General features: G+C 41.1%; 2 protein-coding genes across 3 annotated transcripts in view; one reads left to right on the forward strand and one right to left on the reverse strand.

Annotated features, from left to right (window-relative positions):
* Positions 1 to 1,153: 1,153 nt before the first annotated feature.
* scp2b (sterol carrier protein 2b) lies at positions 1,154 to 10,774 on the reverse strand. Its single transcript, XM_054602183.1, has 6 exons — positions 10,678 to 10,774; positions 9,499 to 9,646; positions 8,721 to 8,811; positions 7,318 to 7,447; positions 6,970 to 7,049; positions 1,154 to 1,855 (listed from the first exon to the last, which is right to left on the reverse strand). Exons 2-6 carry the CDS (start codon positions 9,519 to 9,521, stop codon positions 1,760 to 1,762), a joined length of 420 nt encoding a protein of 139 aa, XP_054458158.1. The 5' UTR covers positions 9,522 to 9,646; positions 10,678 to 10,774; the 3' UTR covers positions 1,154 to 1,759.
* An 875-nt stretch (positions 10,775 to 11,649) lies between these two features.
* The window catches only part of LOC129094142 (carnitine O-palmitoyltransferase 2, mitochondrial-like), a 10,655-nt gene continuing 195 nt past the window's right edge, over positions 11,650 to 22,109 (forward strand). The window contains exons 1-5 of one of the 2 annotated variants that reach the window (XM_054602181.1): positions 11,650 to 11,970; positions 12,331 to 12,411; positions 12,522 to 12,628; positions 12,726 to 14,030; positions 14,412 to 14,736. In XM_054602181.1, the coding sequence (XP_054458156.1) occupies positions 11,795 to 11,970; positions 12,331 to 12,411; positions 12,522 to 12,628; positions 12,726 to 14,030; positions 14,412 to 14,736 (1,994 nt within the window). In that variant the 5' untranslated portion in view covers positions 11,650 to 11,794. Of the gene's footprint in view, positions 11,971 to 12,330; positions 12,412 to 12,521; positions 12,629 to 12,725; positions 14,031 to 14,411; positions 15,429 to 22,109 lie in introns of those variants that run through there. The other variant, XM_054602180.1, reaches the window with a different exon arrangement.

A 22,109-nucleotide genomic window follows, 5' to 3' on the forward strand; every position in this document is an offset into this window, starting at 1 on the left:
TAGGTAGTTTTGTCACAAATTTGTTTTGTTTTGTTTCAATTTACAACATAAAGCACTTGTTTCGAACTGTTTAAATGAGAGTGGAGTTTGGTTGTATAGAAACATATTTTTTTTTTGTAGGAGACAGGCTTGCAACAGAGCAAGCAGAGACATCCCGGAAGATGATTGACGGCATTAATGCATAGTATCACAGCACATTAAACGCTAGTCAGACTTTGTATGGGTCAGGCTCCTAAAAACAATGAATCCTAAATTTCCCATAATTCAACTGACGGTAAAAGCCTCTTTGGATAAGCCTTCTCTTTCTGGTAAACACCAACGCTGTTAAAATTCCGGGTCGGCACTACATGCTTTCTGTTATAATTTGTCTCAATGCCAAGATAACCCTGATGACTTCATCAAGGTTATTTTGCCAGACTGGACAAAGCTCCTTCAGAGCCAAAGAACACATCATGGAACTGTTCTTACAAGCCGAGTAGTACTCTTCATGACAAGTTACATGCACTTCAAGAGTGAAATTAGTGAAGTGCCCCTTTAAGTTCCCATTTTGGGGGAAAAGTGAATGTTGTTAGAGAAAAAAACATTCATAATTCGATATTTTCTTTTTTTATAAAACATATTTCAAATCAGTTTATAAAGTATTCATGCCATTATTCTCCTTGTTAAGCATGTTTAAAATAAAGACTTTGTGCCAACATTTCTAATCAAACTTAGTCTAACAAAAGATGAAATCTCATTCATGCACAGAACAACAAAAAATAAAACCATGGCAACTACAGAGTGAAAGTGCAAGAGCCAAACCAAAGCTGCACTGGAATCTGGGTCAGAGCTAGTTAACAGATTTGTCGTTCAGCCATGCTCCTCCGTTTACAAAAGGAAAAACTACAGCGTGGCAGTTTGGAACAAGGTCGCTGCAGTGCTGGAAAAGTGCAAGGTCCTCCAAAAGGGGAAGATACGCAGACCCAGTAGTGAAGCTCTCATCTTAAAAATCAGGGCCAGCATGTTGCGAAGTCTAGTTTTATGTGCCATTTCACAGATTAACCACTCTGGCTGTTTTGTTTGTGTATTCAAAATGATTAGAAACATAAAGTCACGGGTGTGTGCTAAATACAATAACTGCTTGAGAACAGACCCAAGACATGACCACCCAATGGACGTTGCAGCAGTGGCAAATTTATTTAGTAGAAATATTTTAGAGATTCATACAATGATAGTACAGCAAGAAATTACAACTCTGTTAAAACGTTAGGCGGCCACAGTGAAAAACATTTTTGTGTTGCTTGCTAAAAACCTTAGAGCAAACTGAAAGTCTGAGACGAGGAGGCACTTAAGACTGTTAGTCCATGATTGCGGAAAATGACAATCAATCTGCTCCATTCAAAACATTTCCAGACACAATATACTCAAAGAATGGTTTCTTTAGCAACAGACATTTGGTTATTGAAGTGGACATGAACTGAATTAGTATCTATAAATAGGGAGCACCCGTCTCTATTCTAGTGTATTGACAGAATAATGGGGACTTGATTAGAGAATTAATTATCAGTCCATCTAACTTCTCCAGTTATATTGGCAGGGCTGCTGACTAATCCCCTGGTCGGACAGTGAGGTCGCTAGTAGGGAAAGTGGTTCATTCCTGTGATGAGAAGCTTCACAGACCTTCAACATCGATCTGAAACCAGACTTGCTGTTAAATTCTTGTTGGTTAACTCTGTTCAGTTTGACAGAGGTGTAGTTACGGCTCGCTCCGACGTCTCATCTACAGCTTGGCTTTGCCCGGCTGGAGCTGCAGGCTCTGAAGCTTCATGGCCAGTCCCATGTTCCCTGTGATCTTCAGCTTGCCCTGGAAAAACGCCTGTGAATCAGAGAGGGTGAAAAATATAATAACTGTCAGCCAGGCAGTTGTGAATCCCATGCACGGTTTGGTCTGTAATGGACTACATGCTGCTAGTTTTAAGAGTTACCATGAGAGATTAACTCAACCCAGGGAAAGTGGGGCAGCGGCAACAACAGCTTATGAAATGTCCGAAAAACTGCACACAGGCACAGAGTGGGTAGAGTAAGAGGGACATAATGTGTGTGGACTGGAGTTCAGGAGGTAATAAATTGACTCTGAGTGAGCAGAGATTCCTAGAATATTTGGTTCTCAGAAGGAAAATTAAAACTTTTTCATGTAAAACTGTGTTCTTGGAGCGTGCAAAGCCGGTCCTTCATTACAGGAACACAGTGCAGTGCCGCGGACTCCTGATACATGTAATCGCTGTTAATGGCTGTGGACTGCTGGCAGAGAGAGTGTCACCACGTCACTCTTCCAATACGAATGACCTACGTGGGCCTCCTGAATCATTGCTTTTGCACATAACAATTCAGAGTTGGGAAACACAGCATGGAAACAAAAAGAGAGCCGTGGATTAGAGGATGAGATTCTTCACTGAAAGATTTGTACTGCAAAAAAAGAGACATGGAGACCATTTAGGCATTACCAAATGCAAGACGAAAAAAAATTATTTATCACTTATCATTATTTTGACCCTCACTGTGTGTGACTCATCTAGAAAGAATTGGCTGGCGACATTTTAATAGAATTATTTTCCGCTACAAATCCCATGAAAAAAGCCCAAAACAAACAATGCATCAGTCTGTCTCAATATTTTCTAACTTCCATTACCTGTTTTTGGCTCTCATTTGCTCCCATTTGTTTCTGCTGCTGACAAACAACTTTAAATGCAAATATGTAGTTTCATTTTTCTAAAAGGCAGACCAATTTCCCCCAAAACATGGGCTGTGCCTGAAACAATGTTACAGGAATAAAAACTGCATTTGCTGGAGACTACTTTCAGCTGCGGATTCATACACATTTAAAGTCCAAGTGAAACAGAAGTGAGAGCGTATTTAGCATCTGTACAGTGAAACGGAATACTTTAGCAGTGTACAGATTTACAGTGGGTACGGAAAGTATTCAGACCCCTTTAAATTTTTCACTCTTTGTTTCATTGCAGCCATTTGCTAAAATCGAAAAAGTTCATTTTTTTTCGCATTAATGTACACTCAGCAACCCATCTTGACAGAAAAAAACAGAAATGTAGAAATTTTTGCAAATTTATTAAAAAAGAAAAACTGAAATATCACATGGTCATAAGTATTCAGACCCTTTGCTGTGACACTCATATTTAACTCACATGCTGTCCATTTCTTCTGATCCTCCTTGAGATGGTTCTACTCCTTCATTGGAGTCCAGCTGTGTTTAATTAAACTGATTGGACTTGATTAGGAAAGGCACACACCTGTCTATATAAGACCTTACAGCTCACAGTGCATGTCAGAACAAATGAGAATCATGAGGTCGAAGGAACTGCCCAAGGAGCTCAGAGACAGAATTGTGGCAAGGCACAGATCTGGCCAAGGTTACAAAAGAATTTCTGCAGCACTCAAGGTTCCTAAGAGCACAGTGGCCTCCATAATCCTTAAATGGAAGAAGTATGGGATGACCAGAACTCTTCCTAGACCTGGCCGTCCAGCCAAACTGAGCAATCGTGGGAGAAGAGCCTTGGTGAGAGAGGTAAAGAAGAACCCAAAGATCACTGTGGCTGAGCTCCAGAGATGCAGTAGGGAGATGGGAGAAAGTTCCACAAAGTCAACTATCACTGCAGCCCTCCACCAGTCGGGGCTTTATGGCAGAGTGGCCCGACGGAAGCCTCTCCTCAGTGCAAGACATATGAAAGCCCGCATAGAGTTTGACAAAGAACACATGGAGGACTCCCAAACTATGAGAAATAAGATTCTCTGGTCTGATGAGACCGAGATTGAACTTTTTGGCGTTAATTCTAAGCGGTATGTGTGGAGAAAACCAGGCACTGCTCATCACCTGCCCAATACAATCCCAACAGTGAAACATGGTGGTGGCAGCATCATGCTATGGGGGTGTTTTTCAGCTGCAGGGACAGGACGACTGGTTGCAATTGAAGGAAAGATGAATGCGGCCAAGTACAGAGATATCGTGGAAGAAAACCTCCTCCAGAGTGCTCAGGACCTCAGACTGGGCCGAAGGTTCACCTTCCAACAAGACAATGACCCGAAGCACACAGCTAAAATAACAAAGGAGTGGCTTCGGAACAAGTCTGTGACCATTCTTGACTGGCCCAGCCAGAGCCCTGACCTAAACCCAATTGAGCATCTCTGGAGAGACCTGAAAATGGCTGTCCACCAACGTTCACCATCCAACCTGACAGAACTGGAGAGGATCTGCAAGGAAGAATGGCAGAGGATCCCCAAATCCAGGTGTGAGAAACTTGTTGCATCATTCCCAAGAAGACTCATGGCTGTACTAGCTCAAAAGGGTGCTTCTACTCAACACTGAGCAAAGGGTCTGAATACTTATGACCATGTGATATTTCAGTTGTCGATTTTAGCAAATGGCTGCAATGAAACAAAGGGTGAAAAATTTAAAGGGGTCTGAATACTTTCCGTACCCACTGTAAATTGTGTTTGATTGGACCGCTAAAACTGGGTGGGCTTAGTTTAGAGCCATACAGAGCTACAGAAGACTGTTTATTCTGCCCTTACTGTTGTTATGTAAAGAGGACAAGGGAAACAGGCTCTGTGTCACAAGAGAGTAGTTGCCCTTTAAGGATTTAGACCTAGGCCACATTGCATTTTAAATGAGATGTCTTTGCCCATGATATCCTAACACAAAAATGTTGTCTTAATTACGGCATATGACAGAATACACTCATAAATGTCGGGGAAGGAAGCATGGGGATTGGATTTGTGTTTGGTGAGCGGACCTTGAGGTGACCACTACCCACGGTCGACAGACCAGCCGGACAAAACGGCATTGAAAGCGGAGTCGAGAGGAGGAGAGCCGCGATATAAGCTAAGCTAGCCCAGCTATCACCTAAGGCTATTCCACCATCCAGTCAAATTCAGGATAAGCCAGCAAGGGGAGGTCGGTGACTGTTGTGTCCACATCTTAACCGAGACCTGGCTCCATCGTGGCATCCAAGATCAAGCTGCATTGACAGGACTCCGGCTGGGAGCGAGGAGGCAAACTCTCTTTACATCAATGATGCATGGTGCTCAAACTATAGACATTGTTTCCCTGATGTTGAATTTTTATTGTTAATATGTCAACATTGCACCCTCTGGGTTGGGAGTGAGTCTCTGTCCCAAGCGGAGGGTATACATTGCAATCCTCACATATGGTCAGAATGCCTCCAGGACACCTTCATTTAGAGGTTTTTCCAGGTACGTCCAACTGGTATGAGACCCCGGGTTAGACCCAGAACAGACTGGAGAGATCACATATCTCGTCTGGCCTGGGAACACCCGGGGATCCCCAGGAGGAGCTGGAAAGCATTGCTGGGTAGAGCGAAGTCTGGAACACATGTTATGTTTAAGCAATCCCTCAGACTGCTTAAACATAATGCAGACATCACCAACATGAAACATCAGAAATCAATAAGAATGATTATGGCAGAGGGTTATTTTATTGTTTTAAAAATTGAATCTTTTCCCATATTATGTTGTTTCTTCCTCTCTTTCAGAATAAATTAGGTAAATTGAAGTCAAAACGTTTGGTTTAACTGTAGCAGTAATAGCGCATCAATTCAAGCTGACTGTGATTTTAAAGGTGTGTTAGAGCCATACTAGACTTAATAAGATGTGTTAAGTGATTTAGTAACGAAAATGTTGAAATGCTCCTTTAGTTACGCTACTGACTACGTCATAGCCAATAGTCCTCAGTTTAGTTAATCAGTCTGCGGAGCAAGACAGTTTTTTGACCATAGTGCCAAGTTGAGCACATAATGAATCTTGTAACTTTGTTTTTTGTTGAGTAAACTTTTAAAATGGAGTTACTGCCCCTGAAGAATCATTTCGCGTCAAGCTTATTGCAAATACGCAGACTGTTACAGTAGTGGTAATGTGGATTACCAGACAGAGAGAAGATTGCCGCTACACAATGTATGAGGGTACAGATGGTTTTATAAATCTGGATTTTTGCGCTGTTTTCTTATTTTGTTCTGTGCGCATATAATATAAACTCTTACTGATAAATCCATACAAAGTGTTAGAAATGACAGCTTACATTTCAAGTCCCTTGTTTTACCGGGAAGAGACCAACATTTTCATTCCTTTGTCCATCATCTGTGATTTGAAAATATCAATTTTCACACAATCAGAGAAATACAAAGTGTGCGTCCTGGTCACAGTTCAGTTAGCGCACCATGAGCATCCCTCCTGATTAGAGATTTTATCACCTTTTATTTCAGCATTTTTTTCTGGTTAGGTGATTTTTAGACCAAGAACTTGGTTTGGAAGAGGATATTGGCTGGCATGCAGCTCCTGCTCTGTGCACAATGACAATGGTTGAAAAGAGACGACTGCAGTGATTCAACGGAGATGAGACACGACTTGGGTCACAAAGAAATACATTCTTAACTTCAACTGAAACTAATATGAGGCTTTAGCTGTCAGACAAGTCAACGCTAACGCTGACCCGAATGCTTCGAACCTTCGATTGCCATAGAAATCGACTTATGTTGTTGTTCCCCAAATACCACATGAAATAAGGAATATTAATCCCTCAGTATTCATCATGCATCAACTTTAACTACCAGAGGAGTTGTTCTCAGTCTGATTGATCATTTGTTTACTGGCGAACATATGAGGTAATTCAAGTCCAATTTGGTCCTCATCTCTCATTGGACTATAATAGCAAAGTAAAGTGCAATATAAGTCAATAGTGACCGCAAGTTTGAAAGAAGTTAGACAGCTTGATGTTGTCGTCCCCACTGCTGTTTTAATGCACAGGCTGACCGGGGCTCAAGCAAGAATGGATCAGCTGCCTAAGGATACCAGAAAGGGGTAAAGAGCTTCAGAGGATATGCTCGTGTCATTTCTGAAACAGAATCCCGATCAACACCACATGTACACAAGTTGACCTCAACTGCACAGAGATTGAATACTCACTGTCTGTGGGTTCATCTTCCCTGTCATCAAGGCCAACAGGTCTGTATCTGACATGGAAATGGTACAATCTGCTTTCTTAGCTGCAGGGCAGAGAGACACATAGCTCAGTTAAAAAAAAAGGAACATGCATCGCATGAATATTTATTCAGTGACCTGCAGGTAATGTTAAAGCAAAAAGGAATGTAAACATCTGATAAAGCACACACAGACTGAGCAGAAAATACCCTTTGCATACCTTGAACTTTAATCTTTGAATTTCCACCCATAGTTGAATATTTACATGAGTACATGTGTCTATAACTTTGCCACCGTCATATGAGACATAAAGAAAGGCCTGATATTGTTTACCTGCGTCATTGTGAACACAGCCTTTGCCGTTCTTCACGTCCACAAACCACGTCGCCTCCTGTCCATTTGGGCCGTCCTTTACTTTGAAGGCAAACACTCCCCCGATCTTTTTCACAAACTGCTCCCCTTCCTGTTTAAAGTACACAGGGCTTTTACACACAGTTAACACTACAGGATCTGTATTGCATGTAAACTAAGAATTCACTACCTAGATTTACTACAAGCTCATAGTCACTTAGCTAAGCAGGCCACATGTTATTCTTACCATCCTTTCAGATTTAACACTATACCTATTCAAGCACATTTTCTAGGGAAAAATAATTTAAATTGTTGCAGTTATTGTTCTGCATAACCATATGTTTTCAACACATTAAATATCTTCTTTTTTTAAAACCAGAAAACTTTAAACATTAAAATTGGCATTCTACACAGGCAACATCTTTCAAGCCAACTATCTTCCTCAGGCTACATGAACTCACTCTCTTTATATGATAAAAAATACTATTGTTTGTGAATATCACCTTACAGCTGAATATATATCAATAACAAAAGGTAGGGAATATTTATCTTAATCTGCCTAAACAACTGGGATCTGATAGAAACAAAAAAATACACCTACTTCTCTACATTTCCCTAATATGGAAATACAAAAGTGGGACAACAGATTCTCTCACTAAATATAAGCTCTGCATCTAAAAATGTCAATCTGTTTGTCTGATCAGTTGCCTGAAATATTACAATAAGCCGTGACTGTATCCAGACTGCTCCGCTCTCGCCATTTTCTCATTGATGACAAATCCCATTCATTACATAGACAGCACTGCCGGCAAGCTCAAGAGGAATCTTGTGTGACTGAGGTCATCAAAAGGTTACTGCTTAAAAACACTGACTTTTGGAGGAAACCATTTGTCTGATTGAGTCAATATGAAATGAGTTTGGGAAGTGATATAAATGTGCCACCGTTAGGCTTAAGGCCCTTTAAGGACTATTGGCATAAGACTGCTTTACTGTCTGTCCTGGGAGAGAGATCCCTCCTCCACTTTTCTTCCATTTGTTCCATATCAAAGTTTTTTTTGTTCTAATCGAGGGTCTAAGGACTGAGGGTGTCGTATGCTGTCCAGATTTTAAAGCGCCTTGAGGCAAATTTGTGATTTGTGATATTGGGCTATATAAATATAATTGACTTAATTTAGAAACACTGTATATGTCCAGATGGATAAACAAATGATTATGGAAATCTAAACGCACAACAAATGAATTAAAACAAAACTATTGAGCTGCCTTTTTACAAAAACACTGAAATGAAAGTCTAATAGAATACATACACATAACAAGTGATAGTAAAATAATGGAACGGGTCTGAGATTAACAACATTGACTGCTATTGCAAGTCATGTAATCACCTCCTGGAGCTTCTTGTTGATTTCCTGGAACACAGCATGTGCCTTGAACCCCTCCAGTCCGTCACCAGCACTGGTTTTAGTGGCTTTAATCCTAGACATGATGAAAGCGAAGGCATGAGATTGAGCAAATCAGGTTAGAAATAACACCAAAGGTGATGAAAGCACAGCGCAGACACTTTATGTTATATGTCTGGGACAAAACAATCATTGATCAAACCTTACTTTGATACCTGTTTTGCATATTCTTGTACACTCTTGCCACTGGATCTCAGTAACGATATAACGTTATAATAATAATAATAATAATGGATTTTATTTATATAGCACACTTTAAAATACAAAGAAATCTCAAGGTGCTGCACAGGGTAGAACAATCACAATAATCAAATATAATAATAAAACACTAAAAACAAACAAAAAAATAAAATAAAAATTTAAATTAATGAATTAATTTAATCATAATGAAATCTAAGAATATCTATTAAAACTGAACAACCACCCAAACACAAGCAATCTAAATGATCAAGACCTCAGGGGAAGGCAGAGAGGAACAGGTGAGTTTTAAGATTTAGATTTAAGTTATGTGTTCATCCAAGTCTAGTTCAGATCCTAACGAGAGTCAGACTCTGACTGGGGACAGACCAGTGCTACCACCATGCACGACGCAGCACCAAAACACCCACTGCTGGTCCACAGACCTCACTGTGTTATTCCAATACGTGTAACTCGAACTGTCACACTAAAACCATTCAATGTTCTCCACACAGAGCCTTCTCACCTCGGTGTCTTCGGTGCAGGCATGGTTAGCAGTGCAGTCAGAGGTAGCTGTGCTCTGCCTGCGCTTTGCTTGCTGGACTTCCTTGTTCCTTCTCACCGACCTCCAGACTCGACGTGTCGATGTCAGATAGGCCGATAGATGGCGAGTCCTAGCACAATATATAACAGACAACAGAAGTTGTTTCACATTGTAGCCCAGTCACTACGACTTACTTTTATTAGTTATTAATTATTCATCTCTGTATGTTTTGAAAATCAATCTGCACACTCTTGAGATTTGCTTAAGTTGTTTAATGCATCAAAGAAAACTCAACTCCACAGTGCTTTCCATTTGTTTGAGTTTATGCAGTTCAAATCAATCCCAACCGTATCCATATGTACTCAAACTGTATAACCACATAATGTAACAGGCAAATGTTGATGTAGACCTGTGATGGATAACACAACTAAAGTATAGGTTTAAAAAATAAATCTAAAAAAGCATACATTCATCAATTGTATATTCAGGCAGCAAACACTTGTAGACACTGGTATTAGTTACTAGAGGAAGGATACTGATTTAATTTCTGTGCCCATTTCACAGCCACAAAGGTGAATCTGAGTAAGCATTTGAGTGAAAATTAAGCATAAAATATTCCCCTACACTGGTGTATAAGCTATATTATTCACTCTTATACATTATAGCTAATGGCGCTGTTCAAAACGTTTAATTGGAAATGGGGGAGGAGGCCTATTGTGTTGTCTGCCTTTCACAGAGTGCTGTAAAGTCAGGTTTGGACAGCTATCCAGGCTCCCATGGTTTAAATTGAGCTAAAGCAGTGCTGCTGTCCCAAGTATGTACTATCACATAAATCCTGCATTAGAGTCAAATAATCGATACAAAAACGTGTAACTGTAAATTATTACAAGAATGTTTCCACAATGTTCTGTGGATTTATTATAAATGATACAGACTACGACAATGTGATGAGGTAAGCATATATATATATATATATATATATATATATATATATATATCAACATGTGCATAACTGCTGGACATGATCCAAGCCAGATGAGGACAATTTAATTGTGCAGAATTATGTTGTCTATAAAGGGCTATGCAAAAAGGGTAGGTCAGTAAATGACACTGCATTTATTGTACACAGCATAAGAGGGGGCAAACATCAGAACATCTCACCAGACAAATGGCAGCTGCTCCAGCCAGGCAATGCTGTCCTGTTAGTATAAGATTCTGTTTGGTCTTCTCTCTGTAGTGTCTCTGTGGGGTTTAAGCTCAGAGCACACAGCTTAGTGCATTTAGTTTAGCACTGCCCTCTGCTGGCCACAAGACCACATAGTAATAAATTTGAAATGGAAAGTTCACAGCAAGTGAGCCATCAGCTAAAGTTTATACTTTTTCTTCACAATGCATCAAAAACCTTACAAATGTTAAAATTTGAGTTTCATTTATTTTTTTGTCTATTTTATTGGCACAATTGAAAAATACAAAAACATAACATAGATAAATAATACTACAGTGCAGGAAGAGGCAGAAAGCCCACTGGGCTTATTTAAAGCCTCCACCCATATAATATAAAACATTTCACAATACTATAACGCTTGTGAATGTGCTTTATAAATGTCATACTGTATGTTGGATCTTTGCATTGAACAGACTATTGTTTACTGCCTGAACTCATTATAAGAGTTATAATCATTACCAAAAAATAAACTCAACTGAGACACTATTCATACCTGTGGATGAAAAATTGCTCTGTGAAAAGTGAATTTTACAACTTTTCGTTCATAATTATTTAAATAAACGCTATGGTAAAAAATAATAATTCCCGAGCCCCATAGCAACAAGTGACGGACACGAACATTGTAAATCCACTGTTTTGTCATTGTAAAATAAGCCACACTGCGCATGCGTCACACCCTACCCGATAAGTATGCGTAGAAGAAGAAATCACTCGAGAAGTTATGCCGGTTAAGCTTCCTGTTGTCAATTCAGTTAGATTTGATCTATTTTTGCTCCAATTCATCATTGTAACTGTATTTGCAACAAGTCGGGAGTGGATTTTGTATAATTGTCAGCTAATGCTCTTCGCTAACGCTGGCTAGGTAAGCCGGTGTGCTTTACGTCAGTGACCTGCTAGCTGTAGCTTTACGTCAGTGACCTGCTAGCTGTAGCCGGTGTGCTTTACGTCAGTGACCTGCTAGCTGTAGCCGGTGTGCTTTACGTCAGTGACCTGCTAGCTGTAGCCGGTGTGCTTTACGTCAGTGACCTGATACGTATTCAGTATACTAGCACCATGGCCAGTCCACTTTCAGTGCATTGTGTCGCCTCTCTGAGGATATCCGGAATTAATTTAAGAACTGCTGCTCTGGGCATCAATAAGCGAAACTACAGCAGCAAAAAGGAGTTTTCAACCGAGTATTTGAGCCAAAGTGTTGTGCCATCGATGCATTACCAGAAGAGTTTACCCAGGTAAGGAGCCAAATGTGAAATTTGTCTGATATTCATATTACTCTAACGTTCACATCCAACATAACTTATGTCTAGTTTGAATCTATACTACCCTGGGAAGGTCAGGTGGATGTCGGGAGGAGTTGCCAGTTTATGTGTATGTAGGTAAAAGTGCACACTTGATTTAAGGGTCGATGACCACTAGGGGGCCGTGACATGACATCTACAGACATTTTGGACTTTTGAGAGACATAAAATAGACGACAGACTTAAACAAACCAGCAAATTACTTCATAATTTCTCTGCTGTTGGACTATAAAAGTATCAACTAATTGTATCTTACCATGATAAAATGTGAAGATTTGTTTTTTAATTGTTTAGACTACCCATACCAAAGCTGGAGGATACTGTCAGGAGGTATTTAGCAGCCCAGAGGCCTCTGTTGGATGATGAACAGTTCAGGTAAGTTTTTAAAAAGAGAATCAACATTTATAATGCAATTATTTGAAACTTTGTGGTCAATACTAACTACTTGAATCTTCCCTGCAACAATCTAAACTGTGAATCCTTAGAACAACAGAGAAAATTGCACATGATTTCCAGAACGGTGTGGGGAAACAGCTGCAGGAGGAACTGGTAGCTCAGGACAACAACAATACACACACAAGCTACATCTCAGGTGGGTGTGCCATTCTGACATTTACCAACCTAATGTTGAGGATCTCAAATACATTCAATCACTTATGAATCTGTTTAACTTATTTCTATTCTCTCAGGACCATGGTTTGACATGTATCTGTCTGCTCGCGACTCTGTGGTGCTGAACTTCAACCCCTTCATGTCCTTCAATCCTGACCTCAAGACCGAGTACAATGACCAGCTTGTGCGGGCGACCAATGTGGTGTGTTCAGCAGTGCGCTTCATGAAAACACTCCGAGCTGGGTTACTGGAGCCAGAGGTTTTCCACCTCAACCCGGCAAAGAGTGACACAGACGGGTTCAAAAGGTTCATCCGCTGGGTCCCGTCTTCCCTGTCTTGGTATGGAGCTTACATGGTGAATGCTTACCCCCTGGACATGTCTCAGTACTTTCGCCTCTTCAACTCAACTCGGATCCCCAAGAGGGGTAGAGATGAGCTCTTCACAGCCGAGAAAGCGCGACATCTCCTAGTGATGAGGAAAGGCCACATGTATGTGTTTGACATTGTAGACAGGGATGGGAATTTGGTGAAGCCTGCTGAGATTCAGTCCCACTTGAAGTTCATTTTGTGCGACCCAACGCCAGCAGCTGCCTTTCCTCTCGGGGTCCTGACCAGTGAGAACAGGGATGTGTGGGCCGGACTGAGGGACAAGCTGATAGCTGCTGGAAACGCAGAAGATTTACGGATTGTTGACAGTGCGCTTTTCTGTCTCAGTCTGGACGATGAAAGCATGAGGGACCACCTCCACATCTCCCACAACATGCTGCACGGCGACGGCTGTAACCGGTGGTGGGATAAGTCCTTCACAGTCATTCTGACCAAAGATGGACAGGCAGCCATCAATTTTGAGCACTCCTGGGGAGACGGCGTCGCTGTACTTCGCTTTCAAAATGAGATCTTCAAAGACACGACGGAGCAGCCGCTGGTACACCCGGGCTCCGCTGCTGCTGCTGTGGATTCAGCCTCTGCTGTGCGCAGACTGCAGTTCCACCTGGACAGTGAGCTGGAGAATGGCATCAATAAAGCCAAGGAGAACTTTGACTCAATTGTATCAACACTCACCATTGATGCCTTGGAGTTCAAGAAAGGTGGCAAGGCACAGTTAAAGAAGAGCAAGTTGAGTCCAGATGCTATAGCACAGCTGGCTTTTCAAATGGGTTTCCTGAGGCAGTATGGACAGACAGTAGCCACATATGAGTCCTGTAGCACTGCAGCATTCAGGCATGGCCGAACAGAGACCATCCGGCCAGCCACCATACACACAAAACAATGTTCACACGCCTTTGTTTACCAGCCAGGACAACACAGTGTGGAGCAACTACAGGCCATGCTGAGTGAATGCTCTAAATATCATGGGCAACTCACCAAAGAAGCAGCTATGGGTGTGTAAAAGACATTTATACATGTGTTCAAAGGATTACAATTTGTGAAATATTTAAAGAGACATAGTTTTGGGGTATCTTTCTGCTTATCTGCTCGGATGATTTTTTTTTTGGTTTAATGTACAGTCATTACACTGACACTGAAAGATATTCTTTCCCTGTTGGTCATTTTGAAAGTTTCCTGAGTAATTTATTAGCAAGAATTTATGTCTAGCCTTAATATCTTTTGATGACTGGGTTGCACCTTATGTGCTTGAAATAAAAATAAACCGTAAACGAGCTATTTCAGACAAAACTGGTCTCAAAACACACAGACACACACACAAAAACACACACCCTTGGTCTTGTGTACTAAACGCTTCTTTTTATTTCTCTCACTAGGACAAGGTTTTGACCGTCACCTGTTTGCCCTGCGATATCTAGCAAATTCAAAGAGTGAGGCTCTGCACAGCTTGTACACAGACCCAGCTTACACTGCCATCAACCACAACATCCTCTCCACCAGTACCCTCACCAGTCCGGCTGTGAATCTTGGTGGCTTTGCCCCAGTGGTGTCTGATGGCTTTGGTGTTGGCTATGGTGTCCATGACGACTGGATCGGCTGCAATGTGTCCAGCTACCCGGCTCGCAATGTCCATGAATTCCTGCAGTGTGTCCACAAGTCCTTAGAGGACATTTTCACTGTCCTGGAAGGAAAGACACTCACCTAAGAAACAAGTGATTCTCTTCAAAAAAAATTGATTATTTGGAACAGTGGTGAGTGATTAACTTCTCTGGGCAACAACTTCAGAAAGTGAATATGAATATTTAATGCACCACAAGGAGAATCACAATGTTTATATATGTATTTGTTTAAATTCATTGGATGTTTGATACTTTAATTGTGTTCTTTAAGGGGTTTTGATGCAACTATATGTATGAAACAATGGATCTTGTCAGTCTATCAAAATTGATGTATAAATAAAAAATGATAGTGTCAACCTTCAACTGCAGACAAGTCATGAGATTCATTGTATAATAAAAAAACAAGTTGAACCTCAAAAAGTTGAACCTCAAAAACTGTCCACCTAAACGGATTCAATCATCTGGCTTTGTAAGAATTCAGTCTGTTCAGTCAGCCTCGTACTTTAGCCTGAATTATATTGTTAGCTGTATTTTTTTGTGTTTTAGGGTGACATTATACAGTGACAGGTGACAAGATTCAGAGTGCTGATATTATAAATTATGCAGCAGGGCTTAATAGATGTAGAACTTCTCTGTAATACAGATTAGTGTATGAAGTCAGCTTCTGTGCCTTTTATGAAAATGTGAATTGAACAGCCATTTGCTGATTTTCACTGTAATAATTACTTATTAATGTATATGAATGTATTTTGAAATAAAAATGTAATGACAATAGCTACATTTTTGTGTTTGAGTTCCATTTAGTAAAAAAGCTTTTTATATACACTAGAATATGATATAGAACATAAACTATACAATTCTCATTAAAGGTTAAGACATGGTGTTGATTCCACCAAGGGCCACTTGAAATTAAACATTATGCGTAGCTTTGACAAACAGTAAAACATTTTATGAGTAAGGAAAGGCCCGCAACACGTTTGACCTATGGCTTGTGGTACAGCTGCATCACCTTTGTTAAAGCACTATATTTTATTATCTCTGTCAGATGAGCACAACAGTGTTTATAACAACTTGTATGTTACCTTTTAATTCAATTCATAACTTGGCATAATGTGACAAGCATGTGCATATGTCATACATTTGAACACACGTATATATTATAGCATTTATATATTTTGTTGTGTGAAGAACTACAAATGTTTGTATCAAAAGTACCATACAAAAAAGAGCGATATGTATTTTATCTATGATGGAGATTTATATCATATACACACAAACACAAACCTGTCTATGTGATATCCAAATCAACTGCTATAAATGTGACATCATGTTAATGTCATTTCATGTAGTCACATAAATAGACAGGAGTGTTTGTGTATATAATATACAATGCCTATAAAAAGTATCCCCCCCCCCCCCTTGGATGTTTTCCCCTTTTGTTGCTTTTATACATGAAGTCAAGGTCAATATAGTTTGGCTTTTTTGACAAGAATTTGCAAAAAAAGCTTCTTTCATGTCAAAGCGAAAACAGATTTTTACAAACTAATGTCAATTAATAAAAAATATATAGTGTAAAATAAGTGTTTGCATAAATATTCACCCCCTTTAAAGTGACTGACCTAATTCAACAGAGGTCCAGCTAGTTGATGCCAGCAGTGTCACAATTAGTGAAATGGAGATCACCTGAGTGCAGTTGATGTGTGTCAAGTGATTGTAGTATAAAAACACCTGTGTCTGGGAGGTCCAGTCTCTGGTTCATCAGTATTCCTGCTACAATTGCAACATGAAGACAAAAGAACACTCCAAGCAACTCAGAGAAAAGATCATTGAAAAGTACAAGTCAGGAGATGGCTACAAAAAGATTTCCAACTCACTGGACATCCCACAGAGTTCAGTTAAATCCATCATTAAGAAATGGAAGGAGTATGGCACTTGTTTAAATCTGCGTAGAGCTGGCCGTTCTCACAAACTGAGTGACCGGGCAAGAAGAAGACTGGTGAAGACAGCTACGACCACTCTGAAGGAGTTAAAAGCTTCAGTGGCTCAGATGGGAGAGACTGTACATACAACAACTGTTGCCCAGGTTCTTCACCAGTCGAAGCTGTATGGGAGAGTGGCAAAGAGAAAGCCACTGTTGAAAAACGCTCATATGAAATCTCGCCTGGAATTCGCCCAAAGGCATGTGGGAGACTCCAAGGTCAATTGGAAGAAGGTTCTTTGGTCTGATGAGACCAAAATTGAGCTTTTTGGCCATCAGACTAGACGCTATGTTTGGCGAACACCAAACATTGCACATCAACACAAACACACCATCTCCACCGTGAAGCATGGTGGTGGCAGCATCATGCTCTGGGGGCTTCTCAGCAGCCCTGGAAGGCTTGTAAAGGTAGAGGGGAACATGAATGCAGAAAAATATCGCCAAATCCTGGAGGATAATCTGACTCAGTCTGCAAGAGAACTACGACTTGGGAGAAGATTTATTTTCCAGCAAGACGACGACCCCAAGCATACAGCAAAAGCTCCACAGGAATGGTTCAAAGACAACAAGGTGAATGTTCTGGAGTGGCCAAGTCAAAGCCCAGATCTCAATCCAATCGAGAATTTGTGGCTGGACTTAAAGAGCTGTTCGCGCCCGATCCCGAGCAACCCGACAGAGCTTGAGCTGTTTTGCAAGGAAGAGTGGAGAAAAATTGCAGTGTCCAGATGTGCCAGCCTGATTGTGACATATCCACACAGACTCAGTGCTGTGATTGCAGCCAAAGGTGCATCTACTAAATACTGACCTGAAGGGGGTGAATATTTATGCAATCATTTACTTTACCTTATATATTTTTAATTAATTGACATTATTTTGTAAAAATCTGTTTTCACTTTGATATTAAAGAGTTTTTTATTTTTTCAATAAAAAAGCCAAATTATATTGACCATGATTTCATGTATAAAAGCAACAAAAGGGTGAAACATCCAAGGGGGTGAATACTTTTTATAGGCATTGTATATCACCCACTCATATGTGTCACTCTTTATTTGTATCGTACTTTTCATGCAAACATTTTAGTTCTTTACACTTCTGGGTGTGACTATTAAGCAAGGAAAAGAGGCAAGGAAATTAATGAAGGAGACACTTTCCCACAATAAATAGCACCCGTAGTCAACTCAAGTGAACTCTGTGACAAAGGTGTCTCTTTAGATTTTGCCTTTGTCCGTTTGCTTCAGCCGGTGTGCTTACATCAATAATAACAACTCTGTAGGTATTTAGTCTGCTAATAGCACCATGGCGAGTCTGCTTTCATTGCATTGTGTTGCCTATCTGAGGATATCCGGATTTCATTTAAGAACTGCTGCTCTGGGCATCAATAAGCGAAACTACAGCAGCAAAAAGGAGTTTTCAACCGAGTATTTGAGCCAAAGTGAAGGACCATCGATGCATTACCAGAAGAGTTTACCCAGGTAAGGAGCCAAATGTGACAATTGTAATGCACATTTTATTTTACATTACTCTAACACAGTGACTGTCAAAGCCAGGACCATGCCACTGTGTCAAGTGCATATCAACAAATGGGCACCATGTGTGCCATTAAACAAGCACATCCTGTCCATTACTACCACCCACGTAAGTTCAGTTCGGACTGGGCCAGTTGATGAAGCCTGAGTTACTGCTCCAACTCTTTACTTATTTTATACTTAATACCTATTGAAGTCCCGATGCTGTTTGAAGAAAGCACTGGAAACAGACAGAGTTCATACAATAGAGTTTATTCTTTCAGCAAATAATTCAACCAGAGGGGATTCTCCGGAGAGTTAACTGATTTGATCTGTCCTTGACATGTTCTTAAGATAAGATAAAATAATCCTTTATTAGTCCCGCAGCGGGGAAATTTACAGGATTACAGCAGCAAAGAGGATAGTGCAAAACAAGAGACATAGTAAATAAAATAAAAAAAACAGGATCAAAATAAGTATTATAAATAAGCAAATGAGCAATAAAAAACAGTAAAGAACCGTAGAGAATACACAGTAATATTATATATACAGACAGAAACTATTATAAATATTGTATTGCACAGTGTATTAGTGTATTAGTGTCATGTGGTCTGCTGGGAGCAGAGTTGGTTGTGCAGCCTGACAGCAGCAGGAAGGAAGGACCTGCAGTACCTCTCCTTCACCACCGGGGGTGAATGAAGGACCTGCAGTACCTCTCCTTCACCACCGGGGGTGGAGCAGCCGGTGGCTGAAGGAGCTGCACAGAGCTGCCAGGGTGTCCTGCATGGGGTGAGAGGTGTTGTCCATCAGGGATGACAGCTTGGCCATCACCCTCCTGTCTCCCACCACCTCCACCGTATCCAGTGGACATATATAGTGTCACTGCCTTTTTGATCTGTTAGCTCTCCCCCGTGTCCTTTGATCTGCAGGTGTGGCAAGCTTTTCCTTTTCACAACAACCTTTCTTTAAATAACATCTTTCCGTCTTTTTAAATGCCTACAGTCCTCCCATAATATATCTCTGCCTCTTCTGATTGGGGAATGGGGAATGGTGACCTTTTCACGTCTCTCTTCCTGGCATAACATCTCTCTATCTGCCCTAATGGGAGTATGAATACATCTGACTCAGTATGCTTCACACTAGTGCTCCTGCATGCCTTCTCTTCTGGCTGTGTGTTTTTTAAAACCCTTTGGTCATTTACAAACATAAACAGGTTATATCTTAAACCATTCAATCCTCTCTATATTCACACTAATTTCAGTATGCAGATGTCATATATGTATGTATCACACACTTAGTTATACTCAAACAATGAGATATAATGAAAATTGGTAGACTGTTATGATTAAATCAAACTCCAACATTTTCATTAGTGACTCAAAAGTCACACACTTAAACTGGTTATAAAGTACAATCATGAATTGGGATATCTACCATGATCCCTGATGCCATCAGGTTGAAAAGGTGAGTTCCATACAGAGGCTTGTATACCGAGTCTATGTTAAGGAGCCAGGGCAGTTTGGGATTTCAGCAGGTGGTGGCTTTCTGCACTGAGTGAGATCGTTGTGGGAGTGTCCTTCTTCTGAGGTGTTGGTTGGTGTAGTGAGATTGAAGCCAAAGCTGACTGATGACTCATTATTTTTAAAAACCCAGTAGGGGAGTGTTGTTTGGTGAATGGGGTTGCTGGTCTGGTACGTCGTCTTGAAGCACATGGGGCAGGAAAGCGGGTCGTGGTGGGGTCATTGGTGGTAGGTGGACTTCTGTGATGGGCTACCCCTGGGGCTGTGCTGCATGGCCTGAAGGTCCTGGTTGCGGCATCATCCAGTCAAGCTCCTTTGGTTCTGATGTGGCGTACTGGGGAAGTCTCATGTTGGTAGGGACAGGGTCTCTCTCCATCTGGTGCCATGAGTTGGCGGCTCTGTAAGGTCTTTGAGGTTCATATCCCTTTCCACCCTATCACTGCTGGATCAAGGGAGATCACCTGAAGGCCAGTTTTGGGGTGCACCTGAGGCCTGGTATGATAGCCTTGGGTCCCTTGTAAGAGGAGATGAGATGGGGCACAATAGGTTTGCCATTCCATTTGAACCCGGGTCTTCAGCCATGGCGGTCTCTAAAGGCAACAAAAGAGTTTAAGGTATAGGAACGAGGCATATTAAATGGATTATACAAACTGATTGAACCTTAGAGTGGTGATCGACATATAAAATTTTCTCATGGCATGGCACTGTGATTTAGTGTCGGCTGTGGTTTTAGCTGTGGCGAGGTTTCCGTATCATCAAATGGGAGGATTTGCTGGGTACTTCTATTAAATGTTTTCATACTTAGCATTAGACAATAGTTCCGTGCTTTCATAATTATTGTTGCATGGGTCTTGGGCAACGTCTCTGTCACTTTGAATTTGAAGGGGAAATTGTCCTATCACAAAATTTACCATTTTACTTATTGAGACATAAACTTGGTCATCTTTTGCCTATTCTTGGCCGACACTCCTCCCAGTCCTGCTGCTACATGATGGAGGGCTTAATTCTGTTATTGGCCTGTCATTATAAAAAGTGTACAATACTACTTTTCCTTGTTCATCATGATCACATAACCATAACACGTCTGCTAGCAGCAATGATCCTTTAAGGAGATATGTTATGCTCAGCCTCATTGTTAGCGTTCTATTTCATACGACATATAAGTATTAACCACCTGTTTACATTGAAATGCTGCTCTGTCTGTTGTTGTGCACATTTTTAGTCGTTGAGTGTGATTGTGTCTTCCTATTCTAATATGGGTCAACTTATAATCACACTGTATTTGGGAATTATCCCATAGGCCTGTCCTTTCCAACTTTCCTGTATCTAGGGCTCTGAGGGTTCTTCTTTTGGATCTGACTCATGTGTTCTCTGTCTTTCTGCTGAGCTTGTGAGTTCATTCTCTGTGTCGGATTCACTACCATGTCTTGCTGCTAGTGAACCACTACTTGGTGTGCTACTGCTGTCCCTTCTGGCGGCTAGTCTTTGGGATCGCTTTTCCCCCCTGTAGGCCCTGTGGTTGTCTAACTCCCTGAGAGGAGGCCTCGCCTTCCTCATCCTGGTGCCGTTCTTCTTCCTGTGGGGAGGTGTCACCTCCCCCTTGTGGTCCAGGGTGGGGGCCCTACAAGTTCTTTCTGGGTCGTCTGCTCTGCAGCAATTTTTCAGATTGTACCAGACTTTCTCACTCTCAACTTTAAGCATTTAAAAGGGCCTTCCTGCCTGGGTTGATCCCACTTTATTTTGAACACATTGATGTATACCCACTCTCCTGGTTGAATCCTCTGCAGCATCTCAGGAATAGCAGCTTCTCTGTCCTCTGTGGCACCTTTGAACTGGTGAAAGATAACCTTGTGGATTTGACACAAATGTTGTGTTCTTTTTCTAACTGCTCAAGCGGAGGACCCTGATGCCAAAGAACCGCCAAAAGTCAGGGTGGATAGGGAGAATTTTGAATGCGCTGTTTATGTCCGCTTTTGATAGCCTTGACCCCTTTCCAGCAAGGTTGATAAATGCTATGGCATGACTAATGGTGGTGTGGTGAAGGGAGAAGATTTTCGCTCGGAGTCAAGCTATTTACTGGGTACGGTCCTGCCGTGGGTTGCAAAGAGATCAATAATGATCTGTTTCTTTCCTGAGTATTTTACTGGTTGCGATACTGATGGGGCTCATACGGTAGTTAGGAAATGGAGGTTGGGCCAATGGGCCGATCATGAAACCTTCTTTCACTTCCTTAGTGAGGAGTTAGAAGACGGACTCTGGTTAGTTTAAGGCTGACTGGAGATTTTTGCATTCGAAAGAAAGAAAGAAATCTCGTTGTTTTTTTTCAGGTAGGAGTAGACGTTGTGGCTTTCAGGAAATCTGTAGGCAGGCGGTTGGTGAAGGGAAGGCAAAATGAGAACTGCTAAGTCTGCAATTACCACCAATGTTCTGTTTGCATAGGTTGGTAGGGACT

The sequence above is a fragment of the Anoplopoma fimbria genome, chromosome 8, assembly GCF_027596085.1.
Source record: "Anoplopoma fimbria isolate UVic2021 breed Golden Eagle Sablefish chromosome 8, Afim_UVic_2022, whole genome shotgun sequence".
Lineage (NCBI taxonomy): Eukaryota > Metazoa > Chordata > Actinopteri > Perciformes > Anoplopomatidae > Anoplopoma > Anoplopoma fimbria.